We start from the raw sequence: 22,010 nt of genomic DNA, 5'->3' as shown, positions 1-22,010 counted from the left end.
CCTTCCTGCATATTTGCCTGGCTCCTGGGATGCTGTAGAAAGTAGAGCCACTGCCAGCACCCATTCTTCAGCTGCATGAAAGTGATGTCCACACCTCTGTGCTGCATTGTCATGTTCTGTCTGGGTGCACTGAATGTCTTTTGAGTAGGACTGATGTGCAGAGAACTTGACTGTGGCTATGAAGTGTAGATATTAGAAGTGTCAGCCCAGGGCAAATTTTTCAGGTGTTGAAGATGTAAAAGTCTAAACATTAGATGGGGATTGTGAGGATTGCTTTCTTGAGCTTCTGTGGTTCTGGTCCAGAATATTGTCTAGTGAGTGAAACATCACATTTAAAGAGGGAGAGATAATTGCTGTTTTGTAGATATTATTTTATTTTTTATAAAGGAGAGAGCAAGGTCAGAGAAGCAAGTTGCTGTTGCTTGTGCCAGGGAAAAGCAATACCAGCTTCAGACTTTGTCTGTGAGTTTTAGCTAGTCTCCAAGGTAGAGAAGGTTGTTGTCTGACAAGGGAATATGTGGAGTCTCCTTCTGGGAGTGAGTCTTGTTTTCACATGGAAAAATGTGACAATAGTGCTGAGCAGCAAACAAGTGTTATCAGTGAGTTTTAAAATAAAGGAGTAGAAAAGATGTCTCCCACACTGGGAGACAACCACATGATTGGAACCATATGAAGTTATTTCATGAGATTTTTTGGCTCCTGAGGAGAATGGGAAAGAGAGACACAATGCATGGAATTGAATTGTGAAATTGAGGTTATGTTGAAGGTGTTTATAGGATTAGGGAGACTTGCAAGAAGGGGAGGATAAAAGAGTTTTGATTTCAGATGTTTAGGGAAGGTGACTTTCTAGTGTGCAGGCCAAGGGGAAACAAAAGTTTTGCGGTTTGGGTGGAGTCCACATTTTCTTTGTAGTTTCTCCGTTATCAGTCTGCTGTTGCACACCAGTCAGGTGGGGAAAACAGGATTATGTGCCTCCTTCCCCCTGGAGCATCATGTGGGTCACTGACTGGCACATTGTAGTCCGTGGTTTGTTCCACAGGTTGGCTGTCAGCATCTTAAAATGTAACAGCCAAGGTTAAAGAACAGTAACTGATCAGACTGGAGTTCTTTTTAAAAAAAAAATTAATGAAAAAGAGAAGTAAAGCATATTTCTGGAATAGTAAATACTTGTTAAATATAAGAAGAATTATTAACACATGACTGTGAATAAATATGATGAATCAAATAAAAAGGTGAGGCTCTGTTAAGAGTGAAACAATACCTTGCCTTTTATCCTCTAAATATCATTAGAAGATACTTTCTTTTGCTTACCTCCTTTGTTCACTGCATGGCTATTTGCCTTCAGAAAAGGAAAAAAAGTCATAGCTAAATGTTGAGTGAGAGGAGCTCATTCCTCCCCTGTGGTGCAAAATAGAAATAGAAGCAAGTGACCAAAATATAGGAAAACTTTCCCTAGTTTGTACAATGGTTCAGTAAAGAATGGTGATATTGAATAAAGTCTTTTGATTCACAGTGCCATTTTATGAAAGCCTCAATAATTTTAATTGTCATAATGAAAATCCCTGTTGTTTCTGCCAGACTATTTTTGTTGCATTTTGTTTACTTTTTTTGTCAGAGAAAACTGATTTAAGGATCAGTGAATGCAAAGTTAAAATATGTGCCAGGTACTGGGAGAAGGTAAGTACATGGTTTCCTGAAAATGTACCTTAATGTGGCTCACCTATTAAAAGGAAGTAATCTAGAATATCTCAGTGATGGTTGATCTCACCTCCTAAGTTACATTTAAATTATGCCATTTCTCAGTAGTTGTCTTGCTGTGTAACCTTTTAGCTTCAGTCTCACTCTCTTGGCCTTCATTGTGAGGGTTCTTATAGGGATTTCCCTTGAAATAAGCAACAACACCATGTTGACCTCAGGGTGTTATAAACCACTTGTAACAATTCACTCACCAAGGGGCATTCCTGAAGACTATAGATGGTGAGATTTAGAATCAGTGACATCTTCCTGTGTTGATTCCAATATACTTTTGAGGAGGTTTTGCAGAACTTTGTTTTGTTTTGGTTTTGTGGTTTTGGTTTTGTGGTTTTGTTTTGGGTCTGGTTTTTTTTTTTTTGAGTTTAATATAAAATCTTTTTACTATTTTTACACAGGCATGTTTTCATTTAGACTACAATGTTCAGGAACTGAATGTGCCTTTTGTATGTATGCAGAGCCCTCAATAAAGAAAAGTCATGTTCTTGTAGTTCCAGTTAGCACTATAAATAGCTTTAGAATAATGTTGTGCTGAGAGCCATAGAGAGCCCCCACAGATACCTCCCAGAATCTTGTCAAAAGGCAGAAGAGCAATGTTCTTTGGAGCTCAAAAGAGAGAGAACCCTTGGTGATTATGTCTCTTGACATAAATTTCAGCCAGCATCACAAGTAGAGGAGAGATATCCTCTAGTTTACTTTTACCCTTTTACCTTGCTCATGTTTTCTATAAAACTGCTTGAGCCTTAGTAAAGGCAACTGCAATTACAGTGTCAATTGCCACTTTATGAAGAGAACTCAAGGATAAGCCCCTGTGTTCCACATCCATTTCCTCCTGCCCATAAACAGCCCTGTTTCTCTGACAGCCCTTTCATCATCATCAACTTAACCTGATGCAGAATTCTGTCTGCTGCGTCCTTTTGTGTTGCTGTGGGTGTCTCAGCCATTCTTCAAGTCAGCTTAGGTCTGCTCTTGTAGATTCTTTCTTCACAGTATCCTTGAGGTAAAACCTGTCCCAGCTATTCATGCAGCTGAAAAATTACTCATGTAGAGACTTGCATCTCACTTACTTCATCATCAATTTCCCTGGCTGTGACTTGACAAAAGCAGTCTTGTCCTACTCTCATTCATTCAAAATGAACACTTCTGTCTTTTTTTCCATTTCACTTTGTTTTTCTCCATTGAGTCCTGTTCTGTCTCATCAACACCAACTACTACCTTCCAGTGTCAGGGCTACTCAGAGTCTTTAACTCCCTACTCAGTTTTTTTTTTTTTTTTTTTTTTTTTTTTTTTTTTTTTAACATGAGAAGACAGACTTTCCTCTGTAGATGTTAAGCCACATTGGTGACAATCACTTGTCCCTTGTATTCTTATACTAGCATCTCTTACCTTACATGATTCTTTTGGGAAGAATCTTGGTCATCTAATGGCATGTTTCATTACCCTCCCACAAATCCTTGAAATGCTCGTTCACTGTGATGCCTCAGTGTTCTTGGCACCACTTAGGTTAATTAGTTACTCGTGTAACTAATGAAACTGCAGTACTGTAACTAACATGCCATGTCCAGTCCACTGTCTTTCTTTGAACATGCTCATCTGTATCCTAGCTCTTGCTGATGGTTTGAAAGAGAAAAGTTGCTTTGAGGAAAAGGCCATCATTCTAATGTGTTTGGTGTTTGTACAAAGCCTGGCACTCTGACTCTTGGCAGTTCAGAATCAGCAGGTGATTAAGGTATGCTTTGTGTCACTGGGTCTATGTAAATGCTTGATGGATTGTGATTTGTTGTGGATTCCAGCAGATTGTTCCAGACACCTTCATTGAACTTGCCACATATGCCACTTTGATAGTAATATACAGGCAGGCATATAACACCTAGAGGTGTTGATACATCATGAAATATTTATAAGTATAGGAATAATGTAAAATCTCATCCAGACACGATCCATCATTTTGAAATGTTTCATACCTGAAAAATCTCACTGTGTTCTGTACAGCCAGCCATGGAGGCTTCATGGAGACTGCAAATGCACTTTTAGTGTGGATTGAAAATGAATAAACCAAACTCTGAAATTCAATTCAGTTTAATTTTTAACACCTGATGTAAATGCTAAAGTTTTTTGCATGCTGGGGACAACATAATAATAATCATTTGGATGTGTCTCTGTATTAGCTATTTGCAGCTTTAAAGTAATTTTCATTCCAAAAGTGTGTTTGAAAAATGCTTCAAGGCACTGAATTCCAAAATACAGACTAAAAGGTGGAGCCTTGATATGTTTGGCTTAGATCTGTCCAGAGTGTCTAAGTGTACCTGCATTCTCTGATTTTGGTTGAAAAATTCAGCATAACATCTTAGCATCTTAGTTCAAGATGTATCACAGTTTTACAAATACCATGATAAAACAATGATGGCCTTCAAATAAAAGCCATCTGTTAGCGGTAGATTCAGTAACTGCTGATTATTAAAATGCATTTAAAAGTTAGACACAGACAAAACCACATTGACCAATGCGCTGAGTCAGGGCCAAATAACAGCAGCCCAGGCACCATTATGCTGTATTGTTACACACGCTGTTCACCTTCCCCACTGTGACATCCTGCATACGTCACCATCTCTGCCCTAATTTTGTCAGTAAAGCCCTCCATTAAATTAAATAGCCAAAACAATTTATCATTTAGAAATTCTGATTTAGCTCTCTAGAGTGTTTTTTTTCCCTTTAATAATAAGCTATATATAGATGCAAACAAACATTTGCAAAAAGCAAGTAAATGGGCTTATGTATGTCTGCAGGAAAATGTTTTGACTGTGTAACTATGATAATGTGATTGACAAGTCGGGAAACAGCAGGGGTTATTTTATTTTTCTGGCTTGGTAAGTGAAATGCTACCTGGATAGAACACAGACATGTAATCCAGTGAAGCATTTCCCCCTTTCTAATTAGTGATACTTTGAACTCCTTGGGGGAGACCAATTTGTGGACCCCTTGCTGCATTATGCCTTCAATAAACATATATACTGACTCTTAAGCACAAATCAAATAGCTCAGCTTCTGAAGCCTGATTTTGCTCTCAGTCTCAGTATATTGCTGTGTGATTTTTACAGCTTGGCATCTTGTAGAATTTGTGGAGTTAAAAACATACTTGTGTTAGTTTAATGAACTCGTGAGAAGTGCAGCTTCTTTTTCCTTTGTTTGGGATAAAAGATAAGCTGGTATTTAGTTTATCAGAAAAGTTAAAATCAAATGGTTATTTTTCTTCTTTTAAGTCACTTATAATTTCTCACAATATAGTATTTATATAGTAAATTATATAATTTGAAAAAGAACAGTGAAAAAAATATTGCAGTTATTAGCATTGAAATCTGTCTGGAAGTGTATGGTGTATTACCATAGGACTTCTCAGTCCCATCCCAGGCTCTGACACTGATCTACTATATTTTAGCAAGCAACCTACTCATTTGGTTCCTTAGAGACAACATGTGTCAAATGGAGATGTGACCACGTCATTTACAAACAGTGTGATGTTAGTATTCACTTCTCAGAATCTATCTACACTTAAAATTCCCATTTTTTTGAGGTGGAAATAACTTCTGGATGGATCTCAGGAGCATTATTTGTAATCTACATGTTTGAGAGATGACTAATGGATGAAAAGTTTATAGAGGCTTTGTATTTTGAATTCTGGTTTTGTTTTGGTGGCATAACAAAGTAGAAGGAAACCAAAGCACATTAGTAAGAGATAATGACAACACTCAAAAGTATAAAACCCAAAAAAAGGTGACCATTGTGGTTTAGTCTAACCTGATTCACCAGTGCTGAAGTAAGCCCATTTTAGTCTAATAAGAAATTTAGTGTACCTATTTTCCAAAAATTGGACCTGATTTAATGAACATCACACATGATCTTCTGTGTCAAACTCAGGAAAGCCACGTGGGTGTGGGATGACAGGCTGTGTATGTGATATTGTGAAAGAAGACCTGCTTATGATGGCAAAGCCCCTGAACCTGTGTCTGAAGAACAGAAGGAAGTCTCATGTAGCCAGTGTTTGCTGTACAGTTTGAAGCAACATCTTAACCCAAGGAGGTTTTTCTATCATCCACTTTGTAATAGGGCAATAATTTTCCTGCTTTTCAGTTTGATACAGCAATGTTATCTCTGTGGGAGTATTTGAGGTCCTGTTAGGTTTTTTGGTTTTTTCTACTTTTCTGTCTATAATAAGCAGTTACTGCAAGTGTTACTTTAAATAGCAACTATTCTCCCTGAACTGCAGTTTTATTTTCTTTTGGCTTTTATTTCAGCTGTGGGAGCCAGCTGCTCCAAAGAGTGTGGGAAGCTGACTTGGAGGCCTGTCAGCTGTTGATCCGAGGGTTTCAGCTGAAAGAAACCAGTTGCTGTGTTTCTGAGGAAGAAGAGAACCAAATGGATGAGATGGAGATGACTGCTGATGCCCCACCTGATTCTGAAAAAAGAAAAGAAGGTCACTTTCTAAAGGGCACAGAGTGGGGTGCTGTTTCCTGCCCCAAACACAGGGAGCTGAAAGAGGTATCTGGAATAGTCTGCAGCTGCATTTAAGGGATACTGCTGGCTTTCCTGTTGAGAGGAGGAGTTGAATCTTTGTGATGGGTCAGCAGGGCAGGTTAAGTATGAACTTAACATCTGGCTTTCAATCTGGGACATGAATAAAATAGCTTATTAGCTTCTCAGAAGTCCCTCAACCCTTTTCCCTTTTACCATGTCTTTTTAAAATGCAGAAATTATTCAGGCAATGAATACACAATGTACATCAGGATTTAAAGGAAAAACTATTAAGTATTTGACCAAAATTATCAATTGTTCCCCATCTCACTGACGAGTTTCATTCTGAGCTGGTTCTGCTGGCTTGTTGGCCTGGATCATTGTTAGCTGATATGGAGAGAGAATTATTTTTCTTCCCTTAGTGAAATGGTCAAAGACTTCTGAGCTAATAGATGCTAATAGGCTTACAGCATCCAACTGTTATTAAACAATTATGAGGAAAAAAATCATAAAGCTTAGAAGGTTTGACAAATTTCTTTTATGTTTTCATGTTTTGATCTGGAATGCTATCCCTGCTTGAAAAAACAACCATTATCTAGTAGTCTTTTAACTGTACTGCCTATGTCAACAAGCTGTTAAAAAAGCTTCATCACCCAACAGCACCACTGTGACAAAAAGACCCTCCAACAGCAGTTGTAAGTTTTATTACCATGGAATTAAGTTGAAAAAAATTAAATTATGCTTAATTGCATCTGATAGTAAGAGCCATTGAACTGTGCATTGCTCTGAAATCTGATGCCTAATTTTGCATTTATACTGGCTGAGTTTTAGTGAAAAGCAGACCCATACCTGACTGTAAAATCTCCTCTTGTGAGTAAAATTCTGGTTTTATATTGGGCTTCAGTAGTTCTTGCAGTCTTTTTCCAGGGCAAATGGTTTACCGATCGGCTTCACATAGAGAACATTTTTATTAGAAATGATCAGCTTGGCTTTGATTTCACCCGCATCACTGCCTTACCATATTTTTTATGAGTCTGCTGAAATAATATGAGGAGTTCTGTTGGTTATGGAAAGCTGTGCTCCTCTTTCAAAAGTGCTTAGAGGCTCTGGAGTGTTTGAGATTTTGTGACTGTCTCTGTAGAACTCCTGATATTTGTGTTATAGATTATCACCTCTTTCACCCCTGCAAGCCCAGATTGTTTCCCTGGAAATCAAACTCGCTATCCAAGAATGGCAGCTGGGCAGCTGAAGTGAGATGACTTCTGGTTGTGGAGAAATGTGTGAGCCTTGAGGGATGGTTCCTCATGTCTTGAATGGAAGAGCAAACTGTATTTGCAGTGACAGGCAGTGTCTAAACTTTTAGAGAAGAGCCATAACAGATTATTCCCTGACATCTCTTAGTAGTTCTTCACAAGGCAGAATATAAAAGCAAACGAAAAAAACTGACACAAATCATGCTAACTTCTGGTTTTGAACATGTTGTGTGAAGTGCAAGAAAAAATTTGTCTTGATTTGTAAATGGACTTGAAAAACAAACAACTTCTGAAGCATTTAAATGCTCCATGGTAGTGACTTTTTATTTAAAAATAATTCAATATTTGTGGCAAAAAAAAAATGATGTGGTGCTTAGTCTCTCAATTTAGCCATTTATGACTTCTGTGGAAAAATGTATTCTTTGCCATTAGCAGGGAACCTTTTCATAGACATTTATCAGCAAGTGAGGACACCTAATAGAAAAGCATACATTTGTCAAAATACGTGGTTTCATATTATTTAACAAGGCTGTGGTGCCCCTGTGAGAGGGGTAGCTTGCTGTGCTTGCCACGTTTCTGGAATGACTATTCTGTTCAACTGTGTCACAACCTCTGTTCCCCCTGAGGGAGTTTCTAGAGAGCACCATTGGCCACTGAAGCAGAAGGAAAGAGTGGTGTTCTTTGTACTTAGAGGTTACTGAATTAATTATTTCGAGATAGTATACGAAAGGCTGATAATAACATATGTGCATTTATGCCTTGGAAAGTACATTACATCCCCAGGTGATTGATTTACTTTACAGTGGAATTCTACAAATGAAGCTCTCCAGTTATTTATTGTGTCATATAGAGCTAAGCACTAGTGCCAGGTGAATATTGGTTTTGTTGATGTGTGCTATAAATAGTTTTCTTGCATATAACTGTATCTTACTCTATAGGTTTACTTTGAAAGCAAGGAGAACTAAGTAAGAAACATAACAATAATAATAAAAGCAAAATAGATGAAAGAGCCCTTTTCATAGATCCTCAGATACTGCTTTGTAGAGGGACCATTTATCATTTTTAATTAAATATCCTCACTAAATCATAAAATATGACATGTTCTGGTATAGAAAATATGTAAGGCATAAATTCTTTGAAAGTTTGTTATTTTACTATCATGTGAGCACAGTTTTATTAACTCAAGAGTTATTTTATAGTTTTCATAACTGTGTTTTTTAAGACACTGCTGATTTTTTTTTTATGTGGTAGACTGGCATCCCAAAATAATTTAGTAAATCAGGCTTCCTTTATAACACTGACTGTTAACTAGGGATGAAAATCAAATGCATTGTCAGCTCAGCTTGTTGAAACATCATTAATGATATTTTGGTGAAAACTAAATAAAGTGGGGCCAGCAAAAATCATCCTGTGAACCACTCTGAGTTACTAAAATTAGATGTGCTTCGCTCAATTGAAGATAACTCATTAGGCTATAGCATTAGAAAAACACTGGAGCAAAGTTGCAGACAATATTGCTACCCTCAGTCATGTGGAAGTCAGCTTGTCCAATGTATTTGATGTAGATTCTTGAATTCTCATATAAATGTGTACTTTCCAGCTGGTTGCTGTGTTGATGAAATTAGGTTGTCCCATCTTTTCAATTGTAATTTGACTTTTTTGACTATTTGGCTTGATTGTCTTCTAAGTCTCTGAGGAATTTAAGTTGGGTTTTAGTTTTCATCCCACATACGTTCCATGCTTTTGAACTGAGTGAGGTGGAAATTGCAATGATCGTTACTACATGGTTAGATGCAATCTGGGTGATTTCTAAAATGTACAGCACCATTTCATTTCTCTTCAGACATTAATGCCTGCTTCTTCCACTCCTTATAATACCTTGCTTTATTTTTTTGCTTCTTGATAATATATGTGTAAGCAAACACTTTCATTAAAAGCTTTTAAAAACAGCAAAATCACCAGTGATCACTAATAAACTGAGAGATTTGTGTGTGCTGGAACCTCCCTAGCAGCAAGTAACCTAATGAACATGGCTATGTGTGCACCTGCAGGCTTGAGTTTCTGACCTATCCTTTTTTCTTCTTCTGCTCTCTGGCATGCTGTGCAGTGCTTCCTCTTAATCACTATGAAGGAAAGAAACACCTACTAGATTTCAAGAAAATTGAGGTGATTAAAGTTACAAGGTAAAATCCAAAATTCACTAGTTTTACCTTCTCTAAGTCAGCGTTTTTGGTAGCTGTCCCATCAGAATTGTTTGTAGTTAATTTCTCACTTTTTCATCACAAAGGAAGTAAAGAACAGGGATAAGGATAAGGCCAGCTGTCTTTTTCCTCTTCTCTGCATACTTCAGTTTGGCCATCTGGGATGATATTTTGGGGTTGGTTGAAGATCACTCTGGTGTTTGGAAAATGTTCTATAATTGTAAAGCCTTCATGTGATTAAATTTTGTAAAGTTACTGAGGTCTAAGTGATAACAAATGGACAAAAAATAATATTTAATGTGGTGTCTGCCATTAAAAAGAAGTTATCACAGAATGTGATACAACATTTTTCAGAATTTAGTGTTAGCAAGCACCAAGAAAGACTGTAACCGATTACTGTGCATTGGGATAGCCTCTGGTCCAGGAGGCAAACGTGTAATGTGTAAAGGACAAAGCCTTTTGAAAGCTAAATAAACTGTGTATTCATTTGAGCTTTAATTAAATGCTGTATTTGTGGAGCTTAGAAAATAATTTGGAAATTTAAAATTTAATCTTATTTTAAAATGTCAGCATGACGCATTAGTGAAAGTCAGCGTTTGCGCATTTCTTGTATTGATCCAAGCTAAAAAAGGATGTCAGTGGCAGGAGGCAGCTGGCTTGTAGACAGCGGTCAGATCCTCAGTGCACAGCCGCGTGTGGAGCTGTGCAGCACAGGGCTCCTCAGCTGCATCTGAGCCTGGAGTGGAGCTCTGCTGCTGAAAATGCTGGCTCTTTAGGTAGGGATTGTAGCACCTCAGTAAGCTTAATGCTTACGTGTAATTTACCAGTAAAAATACCGTCAGAAAATTGATATTACAGGCAAGAGAAATTTAAACCTTTTTTCAGATTGATTGCTGAGAATAGTATCCAGTAACAATTGTGATTTTCTGGCAGATTTTGCACTTTTATTATGTATATCTATATATGTATGTGTGTGTGTGCATACCAAAGCAGTATCCCTAGCTCAGTTTATTATCAACAACACTATGTGTGATTAGTATTAATGATTTCCCAATGGTGATGATTCTTCCAGTGATCAATTTTCTTTGCTCCTCAGCCAGTCAATGAAACATTGGCTAATTTCTTATAGATTTCACAGATGAAGGAAATTGTGAAGGAAGAACTGACTGTAGCATTTGTCAGCAATAGGAAACATTGATTGGGCCCCTCATTTGCCTGCCTGAGAGGGTTTACAGGGTTTGTACCAAAAACAAAAAAAAGCCTGTAGGCTCTTGAATGGTGTACAGATCTGCAAGAGCTTGATAGAAAGTTTGTTTCAATCCATAGTTAGTCTTTCAGTTTTAGAGACTGTATTCCTTGTGGGTTTTAAGTGAGAAGCCAAAGCAGGCCTTAATAAAATGTATTCAAATATAGTTTTAGATATTGGGTGGCTGCCACTGCCCCATCATAAATACAATTTAAGTTTTTCACGCATGTGAAGAAAATTGATGCAATTTTTCAGCTTACATAACTTTTTATTGTGCTATATGTTTTTTATAAGTTCCATTAAAATCATACTGTTTATATAGCATGTATTTACTATATACTTAATAATTTATCTCTAACAGGTTATGGAAGACATTTCATTTGGAACAGAGGGTCATTTATCTGAGGTAAGTGTTTCCTGGGCAGTATAAAGTGGTGATATTGTAGAGCATTTTCTTTGTCTCAATTAGAATAAATGACACTTGTTTTTACAGTGTTACCTTTGCATAGAAATTGCACTTGTGTGAGAACTTGGAAAAGCAGCACAATCACAACCACAGTGGGCCCATTCCTTTTTTTATTTTTTTTTTCCATTGAAGATAATGGCGTAATTGCTGAGTATTTCAGGGAGCTTATAGTTAAAACCTGGGCTAATATTTTTAACACATACCAACAACAGGATGAACATACTGGGGAAAAGAAGAACCAGTAATATTTAGGCAGCCCCACTGTAACACTGTCATGATGCTTAGGAATGGAGCAAAATCATGATGCTTAGCCTGCTTTCTTGTGTGCCACTAAAAAGACCTTTGAATTTATTTTTGAAGTATACAAGCATACTGCAGCAGAATACACAGTAATAGGAGTTTCATCTAAACGAAAATAATGGAATTTGTACTTTTACACCATTTTCATAAATAACAAGATCTCAGAACCTAGTGCATGTATTTAAGAAAGCTAGGATAATTGAGTAACATGAGATGCATGGCCTATGAGAAAAACCTGTCAACATACAAAAATGTATGTTGACATACAACATACAAACTAAGAGTTTAGGTAATACATGTGTAAGGAGGGTTACCCTGGGTCTAAGAGCTGTACTGTTCCAGTCTTGTCCATTTGTATATCAGTATGCCTTGGGCTGCAACTTTCATAGTAAGGAAATTCAGTACCCAAGCATTGTGTCCAGCCAGCAAATAAATTACATGGACAAGTAACCCCCAGTTTACCTTCCATAACAGCATACCTGCCTCCTGTCAAGTACAACTGACAAATGCTCCAAACCAGGCAAATATTAAATAAATAAATATTACATTTAGGATAACTATTCAGTTGAGGCATTTCTTCAGATTCCCACTGTGAATCCAAAGACTGTGGAGCAGCTGGAATGATCCAGGAAAGATAATCTAACTGCAACACCAAGTTCAGATTGTTGACTTTGTGTTCAAGGAGACTGTGACATGAGGGCATGCCTAGGATAGACTGCTTGGCTGTGGGTGAGTTCAGCATAAATAAAAAGAGGAAGCCTTGAGAATGAAGGTGAACTTTGCAGAAAATGCAAATGGCCTTTCTGATCAGTGAACTTTGTGAATTATAGATAAACTGTGTGTCTGCTTGTATCCACACATGACATAAAATAGGGACAGATAAGCCCATGGGATAAAGGCAGCACAAAGCCCTACTGCCATCAGGGTAAAATACTGAGGGCATCAGAGTTCACAGGTATACAGGGCTGCCACTGCAGAATTGCACACCAAGAGCTTAATATCTTAAAGTCCTCGGGGGCAGAGAGACTTTTGAAGTTTTGGCAGAGGGGGATGAAAGTGCATAAAGAGAATATAAAGCAACGATAGAAATACAAGAAAAGGAAATATGCTAGAAAGCCAAACTACCACACTGCCACAGCTGGACTGATGGTGACTTGTAGAGAGCTCTCCATAAAGCTCTGTGAAAGTGTCAGTAGCCTGTACCATGTCAAGATTTTACCTAAATGTACCTTTGGTGCTCTGGTCCCCTAATTTGCTCTGGTCAGTCTCCCCGCTCCCTGCAGGAGAGCACCCAGTAAGTCATTCCTGATTGTTGCATCTTAGTGACTTGGGAGCAGAGATGGGAATGAACAACACTAGGAACCACCCATAAATGAAACCCAGCTCTACTGACTCCTTGCACAGCAGGGTGTGGACAGAGGAAATCAGTTCGGTACTTTTGTTTCTTTTTCCAAGTCCTGACCCACTGTGAATTTTTATTGGTTAGTCAGTAAATAGCCTCATCCTCCCGCAGCAGGAGCTGGAATTGTCCCAGTGTAATTAAATGAGCCAGTGCAGTAGTGTGCTCTCATTTTAGAAAGTCTGCAATTAGGGAATATCTTCAGTCTAGTAGGGATGAGAATAGGAAGACTGCTGTCAGGCCACAGCAGGGTGCTGGAAGGCAGTGAAAAACTCTATTCCTGCAGAGATGCTTTTCCAGGGACACTCCTGTGTAGCTATAATGGGAGATACACAAAGGGAAGAGTTGCCAACGTCGGACTGTAATTCTGATGAGTCATTTAACACTCCCATGTGGAGAAAGGTTAGGGATCAGTGCAAGCAAAGGGAGTGTGGGAAAAGCATGTTATGGTGGGAAAGAGGTAGGTCAGCTGGCTGGAAGGCTTTATGCTAAATTGTTGCATATGAGAAAGTGGGGAGTGTGTTGTAGTGCTGAAGTCTCCTAAATGTATATAACCACACTGATGGAACAAGGGAGCAGTCTGTAAGTGGAAGGTGATAAGAGCAAAAGTAATTGGGAAACAACCTTGATTCCTCTTCTGAGAGAAGTTAGATAGCTACTTCTGTGAAAGAAAAGCTCATCTAAACAAAATCAGGGAAGAAACAGGAGAGCTTCTGTGGGACAAACTCTGTAGAAGGAGGAATCAGCAGATATTCTTTGGTAATGTCCAAAAGACATAAGGTTTATAGACCAGCACCATCTTCTTTTGGTGCAGAAAAGTGCAAACACAGTCACAGACTACGTCAGCAGTTTTTCAGTGGCTCAAAAGTTTTGACAAGGAAAGGACAAAAGTGTTTGTAAGAATGAGCCTAGAAGGATACTGCTCAGTGTAAGTGTGAAGCAGCAAGACCCCTGAGCACACTAAGCTACATCAAACAGAAGACATGTGAAATGGCAAGGGAGTTCAGGGGCAAGTTGGATCCAAGGGAAAGGTGAAAGAAAGCATAAAAGGTGAAAGGTGAAACACCTTTCTAAGGAAAGGTGAAAGAGAAAATAAATGAGATCAGAATTTTTTTCTTCCTTATTTTCTGTGCTTTTGGTCTTTCTAAAGATTATAAGCTATGTCCAATTAAGCAGTGCTCCTAGTATTCACTACAAGGCAGCAAGAGTAAAATATCCAAAGGCAAATGAGATGTACTCAAGTCAGGCTAGACTGATGAAATTTCTCCTGAGCACATAGGAGCCAAGAAAAACAATCTCCAAACCATTAACAAGCTCCTTTGAAAACTCCTAGAGGAAGCTTGAAGTCCCAAGGGATGAGTAAAGACAGACTTTGTGTTTGCCTTTAAAAAGGAGGTAGGCCAGTGGTTTATATGCCAGTCAACATAATTTCAATTAGGATTAGAGTTCCAAATGATCTTGATAGATTGAAAGAATAGTCTGAAATCAATAAGAAGGGATATATTGAAAGACAGGTGCAAATTACATTTGAGGGAGAAAAAGAGTTGGATTTATGTATACAGATGGTAAATAGCAGCTAAATTGGCAATACTGCAGAAAAAGAATCTAGCTTTATAGTGGACTGCAAATATAGTGGGATTCATTACCTTCATTGTGTTGGAAGAAAGGGCAAATGTCACTTGCAGCCTCATTACTGGGAATGTCAGTTGTAAGACAGAAATAATTACTGTGCTTAGCTGAGAATGCCAAAGCCTCCAGAGAACTATGGCTCTAGTCTGGACACCTCACCTCCCTCTACAGAAGACAGAAACATGGTGAAGAAAAGAAGGAAAGGAATACAAATAAAAGGTTTAGAAATCCTAGTCTGGTTGAAAGTCAAAGTCTTCAACCACATAAAACATAATGATATATAGGAGAATTATTAATTATTGTTGTGTGCTATGTAAGGGTAAAATGGAATGTAACCATTTTCGTTTGTAGCAGGAAGAAAACTTGCTCACTGCAAGGGAACTTTAGCTCTAGAGCAGTCTGTACCCTATAACCAGAACCATCAGATCCCATGTCAGCTGCTAAGAGCCATGCATGCAGACACCAGCTGAGGACATTCACAGCAGGCTTGGTCACACTGCAAGTCACAGAGCAGGCTCTGGTGGTCCCTGGCTGCTTCCTGGACAGCCTTGCCATGCTAGTGTTGGTCATCAATAACATGCATTTTCCTCAGTGGCCTTCCTCATCTACAGCAGCTGCCCATGACAATGCATATGGGTCAGTAAAACTGGGATGCAGAGGAGGAACAAATTCTTTTGTTTGTTCCTCCCCTGCACTGTGGTCACCTCATGGCCATGCAGCTCATTTATCTCAGGGCATGTGCACTTAGCCTGCATGAGGCTGAAACATCTGCTCAAGCAGGGCGAATATAAATGGTTGCATTTTGTTTCTAGTAATTATTTAAGATAACGTCATGGCCTAACATTCTGGAGTTTCAAGTGCTGACAATTGCCATTAACTTCTGCAAGGGTCAAGGGAAAACATGCAGCACTTCTGTCAGCTGTAGATCACTGTTCTAAACCTTGTGCAATAATCTGCCTGCAAGGACAACTTTTTGTAGTTGTTATTTACGCTACTTTGAGTTATTTTAACTATTATATGGTTGAGGATGTTTAGTGCAAGTGAAAGAAATCTGGCTTTGACTCTGCAGAAGGTGCTCTAAAGCTTCTATTTTATTTGGATTATGATGCTGCTGCTTAAAAGTAAGACAATGCCCTTTTACAAAAGTTTGTCTATAGGAAGAATGAATTTTAAGGGTATATCTGGGAATCCTCCTTCTCAGCACAACCACTAAAGACTCTAATATAGACTCTATATGCCAATTCTTCTATATAAAATTGCTAAACTAGATGGAATAGCATAGAAGGTGTTTGCACTGGAAAAGCTGATCTAACATTTTCCTCAAGTAATGCTGTCGAGGAGCTGTTGCTCATAAGTGGCTGTAATTTCTTGTAAAAGGATAAAATAAAACACAGAAGATGAAAGTGGAAACCATTGCCTCTGCTTTTGATGCAATATGCTGATGTTCCAGCAGTGCATCAGCTGGAATGTTGTCTGTTTTTACCATTTCTTGCATCAGACTTTCACATCTTTGGGAAAGAATGAGAATTTCTAGTTTATCTGAGAAGCTAGAAGAATTTCACCTTAAAAAGTAAATCACACCCATATTTGTGCTGTTTTCACCTGCTTAAAGATTTAGAGGGAAAAGAAAATCCGAGCCAGCTACATTCCCTGTTCAGAGAAAAATCCATAAAACAATATTGCATTTCACCTCTCTCCTGCAATCTCTCCCAGCTGCTTCTTAAAAATGCCGTTAGAGCAAAAATAACCAAAGTCTGCAGACTTACAGCATCTTGTAGTATTGACATAACCTACAAACTTGGATGAGTTGTATTTTATGAATAAGTTGAAGTTGAGCTTGAGGCAGAGTCCACTTTCCTCTCTGAGATATTGTTGATCAGTGTAAAATGCCACTTTAAAACCATGAGCTGTTCTGAATAGTTTGTGTATCACTGACGGGTTTTCCTGCCTACATGGACAAATGTCAAAGAAAAATACTACCAATGATGTTACCAGGCAGGAAAAGAAGAGAAATCTTTTCTATCTATTTCTCTGGACTATCAAACCTTTTTAAAATGAGGGCCTGGAGGCAGAAGCTATGGAATTTGTTGAATATTTGGAATTATTGTTGTGTATTTTTGAGAGCACTGTATGCTTCTTCCATTTCTGTTTTCATATTTATTCATTTATTTATATAAATTCTGGAAAATAATAATTTATATGATGGTTTTCCTGCATTTTTCACATGATACCTGCAAGTAAATACCTGGGAGTTGATGCTTGTCTAAGGCATTGGAGGAACTTCTCATTTCAACTAAAAAGGCAGCTGGGTTATGTAGGTACAGAAATGCTTCATTCATACACTATTATGGCTGTAATAAAGAGAAATTAAGCTGCATTATTAGGATTTGAATACTAATTAAATATAACCTCAATCTTACAGAGCTATTTTGGTTACTCTGAAGTGCAACCATAGCCATTTAGTTACGATTAAATTTCAAGTGTTTAAAGAGCTAAACAAGTTTGATTTGACTTTTACACTCTCAGATTTCCCTGCCTTCCCATATTGTTACAATTGGTTACATCTGCCTAATATTTATTGTTCTTTTACCTTAATTTCCAAAGTAAGTGGGATTTTGTTACATTTTTAGGCAATGCCTTATGTACCCAAAATATGATCAGGAAAAATACCCTGCATTTTTTCCTACGCAGAGCTTTCTCTACATGGTCATAATTTTAGATGTGCTTTCAGAGTACTTGGGTTTTTTCAATTTACTGATTTGTTTAGCCTGAGCCCTAGGTTCTCTTGGACAACAGTCATCTGTTCTTGCATGCACGTCCCAGAATGATTCCCTAAGAGCTTTCTACTGATACAAATGGCCTGAGTTGTCCCACTCTGTAACAGCACACAGAGTCCTGCTGGTATGCTGGATAATAATTTAGTTGCTGGATGGAAAGCTTTTTTTCATCTGTCACCGGTTTTTCAGGAAAAGACATTCCTAGTTGCTGCAAGGAAAATGTTTATTTTCCCATCCCATGCTCTCAGTTTAGAAACAATGGGTTTTTTTGACATCCATACATTCTGTGGGGTGCTGCTGTAGGTTCTCAGGTTGGTAATGCCTGGAAGTGGCGGCTCTGGTCCTGTGCACAGAGCCAGGGACTCTGTGCTTCTCTGTGTCTGAGCTGCAGGGGTTTGCAACATAACCTCTCAACCAACCTACCTGTCCAGGGCCTGAGCTGCAGCTGGTCCCAGTGGGATCCGCTGCACAGCCAGGTCTGGGAAAGGCCCAAGGAAAGCAGAAGGGTAAAGCTCGGTGCCATAACAGAGGATGTGCCAGCAAGAAGAGCTCTTCTGGTGTTCGACTCCGTGTATGCAATGTACTGTGAGCTGCAAAGTGAAAGGATAGCACACAGCTGAGATCTGGTAAATGTGTTCACCAAAACTCAAATTCTTTCACAGTGGGCAGCATTCCAAAAAGTTTTAGCATGATTTCTTTGGAAGGCCTTTGACTGAAGGTTTGATTGCTCTTAAACAACCACTGATGTCTTATAGCAAGTGATAAGTGCAAAAGGCCCCAAGTACTTTTTTCCTTGGGGAGAAGAATTTTCTGCAGGTAGTATATGGCCACATTAGAAACTGGCTTTATTAATGAGTGCACAGGCTAGGTCTAGCAACAATATGGTTTTCTGGATTCCAGCTGATGAATGACTCATTTTTTTAAACATGGTTCTAGCAGAAGTTCATCTTGGCACCGTAATATTTTTTTACAAATGGCCCCCGTCATTACTGTAGACAGCAGTATGGTGCCATGGGAGGGAGAGGGAAAGGCTTGTCTCAGAGCTGCACAAATGGATTAATTTTTTTCCCCCTCTTTTCATATTTGCTGCTTATTTGGGTCATTTCTCAAAGTACTACTCAATGCAAAATATAAAAAATAGCAATTACCCTTGTGCAATGTATCTGAAAAAACTTATGAGAAGGACTTTGAAACTGGTTCAAAATACTCAGTTTAAAATAGAAAAAGTATTTGCCTGTGTAAGTTCTAAGTAGAGAAGTATTATTTTTGAAAATTTAGTCTTGTTTAATGATAACTGTATAAAAAAGTGCAGTTTCATCTTCTAATCTCAAAGACTTTGATGCATTTTCTTGTACTGCTTCAGCAAAGCCCCCAAGTACTCTAGCCAGATTTTTCTTCAAAAATATAAGTACATTTTATGTGTATAAGAGATACCAAAATGTTGCTGCTTGAAATATTTACATGACCTAAAAGTGTAAATCATATTTACATGAACAACTTGAAATTTGGGTACCTTAATGAGTGATAAGAATGAGACTTCCCTCCGGCTGTGATGAGACAATGGGGGAGAAAGAGAGCAGTTCAGAGTAGTTGTCTTCACATCCCTAATTGTCTGCTGAAAGTGAGGTTGTGACTTTTTTTTCTGCTGGGAAGAAGACTGAGACCACAATCTCATTCCATTTTGTATTAATCACCAGTTTATTATATAGAAACAGCTTTTTGTCTCTCTAATGGGAATTTGCTTTTGGGCAATGTCTTTGCACTGCAAAGTATCATATTTCCTTACTAATATTTTATTCTCTAATTTGATGCAAATTTGATGTAGAAAAGTGCAGCCAGCAGCAAACATGCTTTCTTTTATTTTTCAACTTTCTGTAGGATTTCTTCATATTTTCTGCAGAGTTGGGAGAAAAATGTGAAGCAATAAGTGAGAAATTGGTGAATCTGGAAGATCAATTGCAAAGTTCCGCCTGCAGAGTTGATGAAGGAGTTATTCATATCCTTTTCGCTATAGCTATAGATATGTATCAATCTCTGTAAGTATGCACATGAGATACTTGCCTGTCAGACTGGCATGGAATGCTAGTTCTTAGTGTAGGTTAGATGCATTAAGAATGGGAGAAATTTTTCTCTTGCTGAAATGGACATTTTTGTGCAGTAAGTTTTCCTGTAGTGTATTTTCACTGTGATCTGATCCAGCTTTAATTGATTTAAACAGAAGTTTGTTCTTTGTAAATTAAGAATGGGCACTAAAAAGTCTTTATTTTACTGTTAAAATCCTTTGTTGCTAATGCTCATATAATTAAATATGTAGCACACCAAAGGCTGCATGGATATGAATGAGTGTCCATGCACCTTCATTTCCCAACATGATATAGCTGAATTAGATGCTACATTATTGACTCAGACTGTGTATATTGTCACCTGTAGTTTGTGGTTTTTTCTTTTTTTAAAAAAAATGGGCAACAGATGCATCATGTGGCATTCTACACATCTGCCTCTAACACCAATGCAAGGAACCAGATGAGATATTGTCTTATGCCCTCTTATCACTTTCTGTGCTTTATCTGTCAGTTTTTCTGAAGATTGCTTAATCTTTATGAGGAATTCCTTGGCTATTTTTTCAAAATTTAAGAACATGAAGTTTTGTTTCATTTGCAACTTTCATAGGAAAAACTTTCATAAAAGGGATTTTGTTCTTCTAAGAAAGGGCAAAGAAAGTACAATCCAGTGAAGCTGAGGAAGATGAGAGTACTGAGCTGGTTAGGTTTTTGTAGAGAAGAGGTGGCAGGTGAGAGGATAACGAAGAGAGAGAGATATGTTCAAGCTGCAGAGATTAGCAGAGGAACTCTTGGAGACATCTGAATGTAAGTAGGGGTGATGATGGTGCTAGAAAGGATTCACTTCCTGCTAAGAGAAGGTGGACAGTCCTACAGAGGATAGTTTAGGGAAAGGAGAATAAATAGTGTGTGGAAATACCACTGTGTTTTAAGCAGTTGGGCATCTATTACAAGTCGTTGCAGAATTACTATTCTATAAACTTGTTTTCTTTAAAGGCAGCAGAAGGATAAAGTGCAAGGGGCAGAGGGAAGGAGGAACGGTGCTGGGGGAAGGGGATTTGGGTTGGAGGAGAGAAATCCAGTCAGTAATTTGTCACTATAAATGTTTCTTTTCTAAGCATTTCCATATACACACAACATACAGAAAGATTATTCAACATTCTTTTCATTATACTTGCAGTGTTCACTCTTGGTTGCAGTTGTGTTTCCCCAGTGCATTCTTCTCAGAGCTGTATGGGTGTGTCTTTGTGTGTGTGCAGAGCATCCAATTCCTTTCTCCCTTGTGTGTATCTACTCTCAAATGGGCTTTCTCAGTGGCCCTTACAGAAGAACACTGAGGGTTGGAGTTATAGGTGCTTTGCAGGGGATTTGACTTAATATTCAAACTGAACAGTCACATCTTATCATAGTTAAACTTTACTAGATAAGGTGAAATAAGCTAGAAAACTGTGTTTTTGGTTCCAGAAGATAATGCACTACATATATGTTTAATAGTAGTGTTTCTTATGTTCTATGGAGTGTGCCTATTTCTTCACAGCTGTTGACACTGCAAGAGTTAGTTAAAAAGTAAAATTAGTAATTGTAAATTTCAGGAGAGTTGTAGATTAACCTCATTTTAAGCCACAGTTTTCTGATAGAGATCTGACTTCCTCTATCGGTGAAATTCAGCTCATGTTGCCTAAATGCAGAAATGCACAATTTGTGATATCCTGATCCTAGCAAGACCATCAGTTACAAAATAAGAAACCATGTTTAAAACACAGAGATGTACAAAGAAACAGTTCAGCAATTCAGCTACCCCTCATTAACATCAAGTTGCTATTTCAGAGGTAGTCCAGGTCAATGTGCATAAAATGTTCCCATCTGGTACATATAATCACTGTGCTGTGCTTCAAAAAGGAATGAGAAAAATAGCTACCATAGTGCTACAGACCTGTAGATAGGTTGTTTTTTTTTTAATATAAGGACTTCTCAGTGCCTATAAAATTAGCTTTCACTCATTGATAACTTGCCTGTATTGCAGGAACCAGCACTAAGCTAAGAGACAACAATTAGCCTCAGTAGAATCTGTTGTTTGCATGGTAATCTGTTTGATTTTAGATAAAACTATTCCCTCTCACAGATACTGGACAATCATGCCGTTTTCATTAAAATCTGTAGAATTCTGAGAGCAAGAACTTAAAGACCTGAAATAGTAATGAAAATAAGATAAATTTTTCCAAGTCCATTCACTGGTTATTTTCACTCTTCCCGTATTTCTCCCAAAAAACTGCCTTACACATAAATGTTACAAAATGTGTTAGGTCAAAAATCTAACTGGGAGCTGCACAGATGTAAATTACTCCTGTGGTCTGATTATTAAAAAACTTCCAAAGATTCCACTGAGAAAAATAAATTCCTGATGCTCTTGAGTCATTT

General features: G+C 38.0%; 1 protein-coding gene across 1 annotated transcript in view; it reads left to right on the top strand.

Moving 5' to 3' along the window:
* DISC1 (DISC1 scaffold protein) overlaps window positions 1-22,010 on the top strand; it is a 132,965-nt gene that overhangs the window by 102,841 nt on the left and 8,114 nt on the right. The window contains 3 exon segments of the mRNA XM_041485507.1: window positions 6,045-6,288; window positions 11,323-11,367; window positions 19,411-19,528. Coding sequence (XP_041341441.1) covers window positions 6,045-6,288; window positions 11,323-11,367; window positions 19,411-19,528 — 407 coding nt within the window.

The sequence above is a fragment of the Pyrgilauda ruficollis genome, unplaced genomic scaffold, assembly GCF_017590135.1.
Source record: "Pyrgilauda ruficollis isolate IOZ18807 unplaced genomic scaffold, ASM1759013v1 scaffold70, whole genome shotgun sequence".
Taxonomy (NCBI): domain Eukaryota; kingdom Metazoa; phylum Chordata; class Aves; order Passeriformes; family Passeridae; genus Pyrgilauda; species Pyrgilauda ruficollis.
This window is presented reverse-complemented; position numbering and strand designations above follow the sequence as displayed.